The sequence below is a fragment of the Pristiophorus japonicus genome, chromosome 8 (genome assembly GCF_044704955.1).
Source record: "Pristiophorus japonicus isolate sPriJap1 chromosome 8, sPriJap1.hap1, whole genome shotgun sequence".
Lineage (NCBI taxonomy): Eukaryota > Metazoa > Chordata > Chondrichthyes > Pristiophoridae > Pristiophorus > Pristiophorus japonicus.
In genome coordinates, this window is record NC_091984.1 from 108,327,843 (window position 1) to 108,337,842 (window position 10,000).

A 10,000-nucleotide genomic window follows, 5' to 3' on the forward strand; every position below is an offset into this window, starting at 1 on the left:
ACCCCTCATAATTTTGAACTCTATTAAATCTCCCCTTAACCTTTTCTGCTCTAAGAAGAACAATCCCATCTTCCCTAGTCTCTCTGCATAACTGAAGTTCTTCATCTCTGGTACCATTCTGGGAAATCTCCGCTGCACTCTATCCAAAATGTTTATCTGTTGTGAACTGAAACACATCATGTAAATTGGGAAGCCTTATGTATCTCATTGTTACCATTGTCAGCAGTTAACAATGTCAGCTGTGGCTCAGTGGGTAGCACACTTGCCTCTGAGTCAGAAGGTTGTGGGTTCAAGTCGCACTCCGGGAATTTGGAACAAGTAAATCTAAGCTGACACTCCAGTGCAGTGCTGAGGGAGTGCTGCACTGTCCAAGATGCCGTCTTCCAGATGAGACGTTAAACTGAGGCCCTATCTGCCCTCTCAGATGGATGTAAAAAATCCCATGGCACTATTTCAAAGAAGAGCAGCGGAGTTATCCCCGGTGTCCTGGCCAATATTTATCTCTCAATCAACGTAACAAAAGCAGATTATCTGGTCATTATCACATTGCTGTTTGTGGGAAGCTTGCTTGTGTGCAAATTGGCTACTGCATTTTCCACAGTACAACAGTGACTACACTCCAAAAGTACTTCATTGGCTGTAAAGCGCTTTGAGATGTCAGGTGGTCATGAAAGGTGCTATATAAATGCAAGTCTTTCTTTAGCATGGTGTAAAATGGCCACCTCCTAGTGCCATTTGTTTAGATCAGCTTTGAATTGCACTGATCCAGATCAGGCCTGTGTAAACAACCTGAGTGCATATCCCTGTGGTTTGTGTTATCCCCTGTAGCATTGAATCCATGAATTGGGCAGTAACTTGACATTATGGAGAAGTGACTTATGAACATCAAGTGACTTTTGATCAATAGACGAATTAAATTTGATCTTTGTTACATAGGACTTTTTAACCCATTTAAATGTGTAACTGGTTCTTTAGCCTGGAGTTCCATCACTGCCATGATATTGCGTTGATGTTTAGCTTTCCAGGCTGTACATTACTGATAGAGGAGTGCAAGGCCTCTTGCCTTCAACACAAAAATTCCACTTACAAAGCTTGATGGGTTAAACATATCATTAAACCAGTATCAGATTTATGACACAGGACTGTGAATCTCAAACAAAATTGATAATGTAATCTTGCCTAATTGTGCCATCTGGAATCTTACTGGCACAGAAATTATAGCGAATTGAAAATTGGCTTCATGCCAGTGTGATCACAAAGGTGCAATAGTGTAAACACTTTTGAGGACTGTTGTGCGGTAAAGCATCACATAATATCTCTCTTCTCTCCTCCCCCTCCCCTCCCCCCCTCAACCAGCAGTAGGGTTGCCATCTTAGGTTGGATATATTCTCATCACATGGGGGGAAAAAACTCCCATCGTTTGCACCTCCCGTCAGCGCCAATAGGGCGCAATCGACTTTTCGCCTTGGCGTGGCGCCGCTACCGATGCCTGTGAAATTATGGTATCTGCCTGCTTCTACCGGTATCGTCCTGGGCCGCTGGGCCAGTGATGGCGACATTTTGGCCTGAGAGTGATAATTCAGTAGTGCCCTGATGCCCGTGCCAGCTTCACGGGGCGCATACTGGGTTGTAGGTTGAAAATTGAAGGGGAGGCGAGGCGGTGAAAAATTAAAAAATGGCCAACTGATCTGTTGCGGCCTTTTCCACTGCAGATCGCGGGGTCCATGCCGCGATCTTGGAGCCCGATGCTCCGCTTCCCCCACCTACAGAGACGACAGCTTGGCCTTCCCTTTTAATGGAAGGGGAGGGCCATGTCTTCCCACCAGTGCTAGGCATATTACTGCGTAGTGCTGGAAAATTCATGTCCCTTTGTGCCCCGGCCCTGCTCCCGAGAGGAAATCGAGTGCGAGATTTTGCACTCCACTTCCTCTTGGGGGCGGTAAGCCCAATATAGCTCACGGGGCGGGACTTCAGCGCCTGCCGCGGGACGTCCCGCCTCGTGGCTGGTACCGCCTCCAAACAGGGCGGTCCCGAATTTACAGCCGATGGTATCGCACCTCCAACTGCTCTACCCTTTTCACCATCTCCAATGTGCTTTATATTAAACAAAAGTGTTCAAAGAAAATGACAAAAAAAACACACCATTTTTTTAATGGGCCTCTGATTTTTCTCCTGTGTTACTTGCAGCAGTAGCCAAGAGCTTACTCTTTAATTCTTGGAGACTTCAGGACAATCCTGTAGGGTTGGTAACTCTACACAGCATTACTGGACCAGAGTACAGGTGACGAAAGTCAAACCGCAGTAGCAACCTTTGTAACCCCCCTGTGACAAGCAGTGTTAATGGAGGCTGCACCAATTGATTTTCTTATCTCAGTACCCAGAGTGAACTGCAGCACTTTCAGTCTGAATAAGCAATAACCCAGAGTTCACAAGTCTACTGAAGCTGGTGAAGAATTATTGACAGAAAAGGTACAGTACTAAATTAAGTTAGTAATCAGGTTCCTCTTGTCTAAATCTGATGGGGCTCCCAGCTGTATTAAGAAGCCTTATCTGTAGCAACGTGTTTGTGCAGTTACCAGTAAATACTTCCCTTTCGCAGGTAATGCCATAAAGTATTTCTTGTCAGTCCTCTGTGCTGCGGAGACAGAAAGAACATCAAACAATTGTGTGACTTCTTTCAAGTGGCTCGTTTGTTAGACGGGTTTCTTGTCAAACATGCACAACTCTGATTCTCACAGGACTAGCCCTTCTCTTTATTCTGTAGTACATATTGAAAATCATTCCTGTCAGCTGACACTCTCCCAGCTGCTCGCAAGAACTTTGGCATAGTTTTCATAACCTATAAAGCACTAAAGCAGAACACCGCTCCGATAAAATGCCTGAGGAATTTGGAGGGCTGCCACAGAGGATACAGACAACTCTGTTGCAATCTGACAGAAATTTCCACAAAACACTGAAAACCTAAGCACACAGTCCCAGGAGCAGGCTGCGGCAGTTTGCTTGAACTAAACATATATCAACTGTCACACGTCGACAGTCAGTGTTGACCAAACACAATGGAACATCCAGATGGCTTAAACAAAGTGTGCAAGATGTGAACTGCTATTTCCAGCTGTTTACATCAACTTCCAGTGTTCCGACTAGTTTTATTTTGTGCTACAAATAAAGGGTTTAAGGATGCCAAGTATGCATGTTCCAGGTACTGCTTCCTTCACAGCTCTCGAACTCCGTTTTCAACTTCCCAACATTTAGATGCGGCAAATAGAAAAAAGTGGGTTCCTGGTATTAACTCAAATCTATTATGAACTCATTCTGTCCCTCAAGTTGGAGAATTGAATAGTTAGTGTATACGGTGTTTTAAAAAATATATTTGTTCTTATTAAAATCAAAGTATTAATTATCTTCCAACCCAAGGCAATGGAGAAGATTATATTTCAGAAGAAGGCAAATGTCATTTTTGTGACAAAATTGCATTTATAAATTATTAATTGAGATTCCTAATAGCATTAAGCAGATATTATTCTGCCAGAAATAATCAGCTATGGTACAAAATAGTTAATTTTTTGCTACTATTTTTGACATAAATTGGATTTTTTTCCCCCATAAGTTCCACTTCTGCCTTGGGTTTTGCTAATAGGTGTCTGGAAATTGATGTTCAAGAGCAAAAACTGTTAGTTACTGCACACGTCCTCAATGAAGCCTGATGGGGCTGACAAAGCACCGTCACTAAGGAGTGCTCGGTACATAAATCAAAATGATGCTAATTCTTACTCACGCTCCTTAGTATAGATGAATCCACTGATGATGTCTTTTGGAGCAATTTTGCATCGCTGAAGGAATAAAGATCAGAACTACCGCTATAGATAATGAAAGATTGGAGGAAAATGAAACAGATAGAGGCTAGATGGAGTCCAATCCAGTGACAGTATATGGAGTTTTGGTTGAGGGAAGGGTGCATCTTAGTTTGTATTACATTCCCTGTCTGTCCATTGAGCAATTTGATTTATCAGATTTCCTAAGTGGTGTAGCAAGAATGTTTCTACGTTCATGCTGTAATCTTGGGATTTGTACTTTCGACCTTACAAAAGGATTTCATAATATAAGAACATAAGAATTAGAAGCAGGAATAGGCCATATGGCCCCTCAAGCCTGCTCTGCCATTTAATAAGATTATGGTTGATCTTTGACCTCAACTCCACTTTTACGCCTAATCCCCATATCCCTTGATTCTCCTAGAGTCCAAAAATCTATCTCACCCTTGAATATACTCAACGATTCAGCATCCACAGCCCTTTGGGGTGGAGAACTTCAAAGATTCACAACCCTCTGAATGAAGAAATTCCTCCTTATCTCAGTCTTAAATGGCCTTCCACTTATCATGAGACTGTGACCCCTAGTTCTAGACTCTCCAGCCAGGAGAAACAACCTCTCAACATCTACCCTGTCAAACCCCTCAGAATCTTATATGTTTCAATGAGATCATTGTAATGTATTTGCTTCATGAGTTCTTTGCTTAAGAATTCATAGCAAGACATTGCTATTAAGAACTAGTTGGTTTATTAGCAAAGGTTTAACAATCACACTACACATTACCAGTTCATCCACCAGGCTCGCAACCACCTGCCTCACAGTCGATCCCTTGAACCCAACTGGCTGGGGTTTTATTAAGTCTTGTGGACATCACGTGACTGGCTAAGCCACTCCCAACTCAACAGCTCTACACTATTTTTGTAAGAATGCTTAAATCAAGTACCCCCCTTTTTTAAAAAGGGTACTAGAACCCATATAATCCAAATTAACAAAGGAACTTCATCAAATTAAATTAAAATCCTGTTCCTGGGGGTGATGATGCACTTCAGTCCCTCGGGCGTCTACCTCTCGCGGAAGGCCGCGAGTGTACTGGCTGGCACCGCGTGCTCCATCTCCAGGGACACCCTGGCTCGAACATAACCATGAAAGAGAGACAGGCAGTCGGACTGAACGACCCCCTCAACTGCCCGCTGTCTGGACTGGGTGATGACCCCTTTGGCCATATCCAGGAGCAGTCCTACGAGGAGGCCTTCCGACCTGCCCGCTCCCCTCCGCACAGGGTGCCCAAAGATCAGGAGTGTGGGACTGAAGTGCAACCAGAATTTGAGGTGCAGCCCCTTCAAATATTGGAACAGAAGCTGCAACCTGACACACTCCACATAAACATGGAACACGGATTCTTCCAGACTACAGAAATTACAGGCAGCCTGGGAGTCCATGAACCGACTTAAAAACCTATTGCATGGGACTGCCCCATGCAATACCCTCCAGGCCAAGTCCCCAATAAATAAAAGGAGGACTCCCACGTAGAGCGCACCCTATTGGGGGCCCCTACCTCCTCTGGATGGCAAGGCGTGTCCAGATGGCAGACGAGGATGGCAAAGTGGAACGTGTGCAAGAGCAGCCTGTACAGGAATCCTCTCCGTGCAGAACTGAAAGGCATGGAGGAGATTTCACAGAGGAGGCTCAAGTTGTGAGGCACCGGCACCTGAGGAAGGTTTCGGGGCTTGGTGCCGATGAGGAATTCTGTCCGGATGGGGGTCAGTTCAGACGGGATCACCCCATGTGCTTGAGTCAACAGCTCTACAACTATTTTAGTTGAAAAACAGAAAATCACGTGCCCCCTGATTAAGGGGGGTGGGGGGACGGGACACCAAACATTTACAAACGTGCCCCCTTGCTTTTTTTTGTTTTTTTGGTTTTTTTTGAGGGCACAAAAAACACAAATTATACAAGTGCCCCCTGGCTAAAAGGGGGTTGGCACTAAAACTGGAAAATTAAACAAATTAAACTTTAGACATTTAAAATCAAATTAAAATTTAGTTGCCGCGGGTGATGATGCACTCCAGTCCCTCCGGTACCCACCTCTCGCGGAAGGCCATGAGCGTACCGGTGGACACCGCGTGCTCCATCTCCAGGGACACCCTGGCTCGGAAGTAACCACGGAAGAGAGGCTGGCAGTCAGGTTGAACGACCCCCTCGACCGCCCGCTGCCTGGACCGGCTGATGGCCCCCTTGGCCGTGCCCAAGAGCAGTCCTACGAGGAGGCCTTCCGACCTGCTCGCTCCCCTCCGCACAGGGTGCCCAAAGATCAGGAGTGTGGGACTGAAGTGCAACCAGAATTTGAGGTGCAGCCCCTTCAGCTTTTGGAAGAGGGGCTGCAACCTGACACACTCCACATAAACATGGAACTCAGACTCCTCCAGACCACAGAAATTACAGGCAGCCTGGGAGTCCATGAACCGATTTAAAAACCGATTGCATGGGACTGCCCCATGCAATACCCTCCAGACCAAGTCCCCAATAAATAAAGGGAGGACTCTCGCATAGAGAGCACTCTATTGGGGATTCCCGCCTCCTCCAGATGGCAAGATGGTGCGCCATGGCGTGTCCGGACGGCAGATGAGGATGGCAAAGTGGAAAGTGTGCAAGAGCAGCCCATACAGGAAACCCCTCCACGCAGAACTGAAAGGCACGGAGGAGATTTCCGGAGGAGGTTCAAGTTGTGAGGCGCCGGCACCTGAGGGAAGTTTCGGGGTTTGGTGCCAATGAGGAATTCTGTCCGGACGGGGGTCAGTTCGGACGGGATCACCCCATGTGCTTGAGTCAACAGCTCTACAAACCTGTGAACCCACTCACAGGTGCATACATTACAATCACCTCTCATTCTTCCAAACCTCAGAGAGTATTGGCCCAATCTACTCAAGCTCTCCTCATAGGACAACCCTCTCCATCCCATGGATCAGTCTAGTGAGCTTTTGTTGCACTGCCTCTAAGGCAAGTATGTCCTTCCTCAGATAAGGAGACCAGAACTGTGCACAGTACTCCAGGTCTCACCAAAGCACTGTACAATTGTAACAAGACATCCTTACTCTTGTACTTCACCCCCTTGCAATAAAGGCCAACATGCCATTTTCCTTCCTAATTGCTTGCTAAACCTGCATGCTAACTCTCTGTGTTTCTTGTACGAGGACACCAAAATCTCTCAACACTGACATTTAATAGTTTCTTGCTATTTAAAAAATATTTTGTTTTTCTATTGATCCTACCAAAGTGAATAACCTCACATTTCCCCACATTACACTCTATCTGACACTTTACTGCCTATTCACTTAATCTATCTATATCCCTTTACAGGCTTTTTGTGTCCTCTCACATCTTACTTTCCCACCTAGCTTTGTTTCATCAGCAAACTTGGATTCATTGCACTCGGTCATTTCATCCAAGTCATTAATATAGATTGTAAATAGCTGAGGCCCAAGTACTGATCCTTGCGCACCCCACTAGTTACAGACTGCCAACTGGAAAATAACCTGTTTATCTCTACTCTCTGTTTGGATTCCAGCATTTCCCGATGACTGATGTCAGGCTAAAGGGCCTGTAGTTTCCTGTTTTCTCTCTCACTCCTTTTTTGAACAGTGGGGTTACATTTGCTACCTTCCAATTCACTGGGACCATTCTAGAATCTAAGAAATGGTTTGTCGGTGATATTAAAATAGCTTCTCATGGTTTTTGGTATTGAAATAACTTTTAAATTGATTTCTGTATCCAAATTTAATCTGAGCATTCATCCTTAGAATGAATCTTCAGTTGCAATTGTTCTGCTCATTATAGTACTGCATTTTCTAAAATACATATTTCAGTATTGCATAGTAAAACAATATAGACAAACCTGATATTACAGATAATGATGATGGATGAATTATTAAGAAAATTCAGTTATTCTTTGATTCCGAGTTTATAGGTGGACATGTTCACTCCAAATCCACTCAGCAGTTCATAGACTTTAAAAATATACCACTTGATCCCCCATTTGTTTTGAGCCAATGCAAGCTCAGTTAGGATGACATTAGTGATGCCACATACCCCAGGGCTGGTGATGGAAAGATCAGCCAAGATCTGTGCTTCTAATTGCTATCCACTGGTGGAAAGTGAGCATAAGAGTGAAGATAAGATAGAACTTTGGTCTGATGCCTCCGATATTTGAATAGACATTGTATAGGATGACCCATGATGAATGGTTGTTAAGGGAAGGTACCAGAAGCTGACAGCCATCCCTGGAACTGTACATCATCATGAAGCCATACTTTTAAAAGGGGGCAGAGGAGAAAATTTCAAAATAAAAAAAAAATGCATCCCTCACTGTAAATTAGTTCATGTACAATGTAAACACAGCACATCATGAGGTAATGGACACCAAAGTCCCGTTGAAGAAGTCAATCCAGAGTTGGCCGCTTAATTTATGAACTGTTTCATCTCTCATTCAAGATGTTGGCATTAATTGTATCTGATAGAGTAACACAGAGAAGGTAGGATAGTGATGGCTGTGATGCCTCCCATATTTGCATAGACTCACCTGTCTAAGATCACCTATGATGAATGGCCGTTAAGGGGAGGTACCAGAAAGTGATTGACGTCCCTGGAACTGTACATCAGAATGAACAATGCTTTCAAATCATCTTTAACAAATAGTGTGACTAACATTTGCTGCAGTCCTGGATTGTTAAGTAAAACTGCGATAACCTTTCTCTCTGACTAATTTTTCTTCTTCTTCTTCAGGACAGCTGTCAACGCCCAGCCTACCGCGAGGTCCTGATGAGAAGCTGTCGTGCTGTTCTCAGAGCCCAGCGACCTGCACTAAGGTACAGGCAGAGAGCACTTAACTCCCTGAGCCGGCTATACTTCCTGTCACTTACTGAGATTGTAAAATCACAGCCTTGTGTTATATTAGTAGCTAAGTTCATTCTGTGATTATCTATATTAGATAAACATGTCGAGAATAGGGCTTAAATTATGTTGACACCTGGGTGTTTTAAAAACATTTCGTTTTCCTTATAATACATCTACAGTATGTGTACATAGCACAAATGAGCAAATAAATATATATCCACACACACACACACACACACACACACACACACACACACACATATATAATATGTACACACACGCATACTGGGGCTGAAAAACCACGTAAGTGCCAGGTTTTGCCTGCCCGTGACCTCCAATGCTGACCTCGTTGACCTACATTTGCAGGAGCCCGCACCACTACAGGCTCTGGGACAGCTGTGGATTAAACAAACGTTAAGCAGCTACTGATAAAATCTCACTCTGTTGTCTTCTTGCGTTGGCTTTTTAAACTGGAAACTATATAAGAGTTAATAGGAGGGATAATTATATGTTGCAGCACCAAGTCAGGAGTGGTTAGAGGTATTTTATCAGGAATGAAATAATGTAGTGACCATAGGGGCCTCTGTGGGCTCTTGGTATATCTGCAGATACAACATATGCATGAACATGTGTCTTTCTGATAGAAAATATTTGTCATGTGTCAATAAATCCTCTGATTGACAATATTAGCCCAGATTTTGCTGGAGCGGGGCAAATCATGGCATCCCCTATTAGTTTGACTAATTCCAGCACCCTCAGTTCAAAACATTTTTGCCCACATAGTTGCTGGAGATGTGAGCTGCTGGCAGCGTGACAAGGGCAACAGGGCACCTGGAACCTTAGTGATCAACGCCAATGAGATTAAAGGATTGAGAAATATACAGGGCAAAGACTGAGGTGGAGGGTGAATTAAAGGGGGTGAATTCAATGTTAAAACAGATGCAGAAAGAGAAATAAAGAGAAAGAGAAACATTAGATTAAAAGAGAGAGAGAAAAAATGAGACAGAAAGGAAAAGTAAAATAAAATAAATTTGATATTTTTAACATCTCAACAACAATTCACAAGCTAGACTTAACTTTCTGTGACGAGCTTAATGGGCATTTAATATGCAAAAGCAGCAACTTCCAAAAATCACGGCGAGGTTAAGGTCAAGGGGATAATATATTAGCATGGATACAGGATTGGCTAATGAACAGAAAACAGAGAGTCGAGCTAAATGGTTCATTCTCTGATTGGCAACCAGTAACTAGTGGAGTGCCGCAGGGATCAGTGCTGGGACCCCAACTATTTACAATCTAT

At 44.0% G+C, this 10,000-nt stretch overlaps 1 protein-coding gene across 1 annotated transcript in view; it reads left to right on the forward strand.

Annotated features, from left to right (window-relative positions):
* LOC139268144 (adhesion G protein-coupled receptor D2) overlaps nt 1–10,000 on the forward strand; it is a 490,127-nt gene that overhangs the window by 371,150 nt on the left and 108,977 nt on the right. Inside the window, exon 23 of the mRNA XM_070886179.1 lies at nt 8,590–8,672. Within this exon, the coding sequence (XP_070742280.1) occupies nt 8,590–8,672 (83 nt within the window). The remainder of the gene's footprint in view (nt 1–8,589; nt 8,673–10,000) is intronic.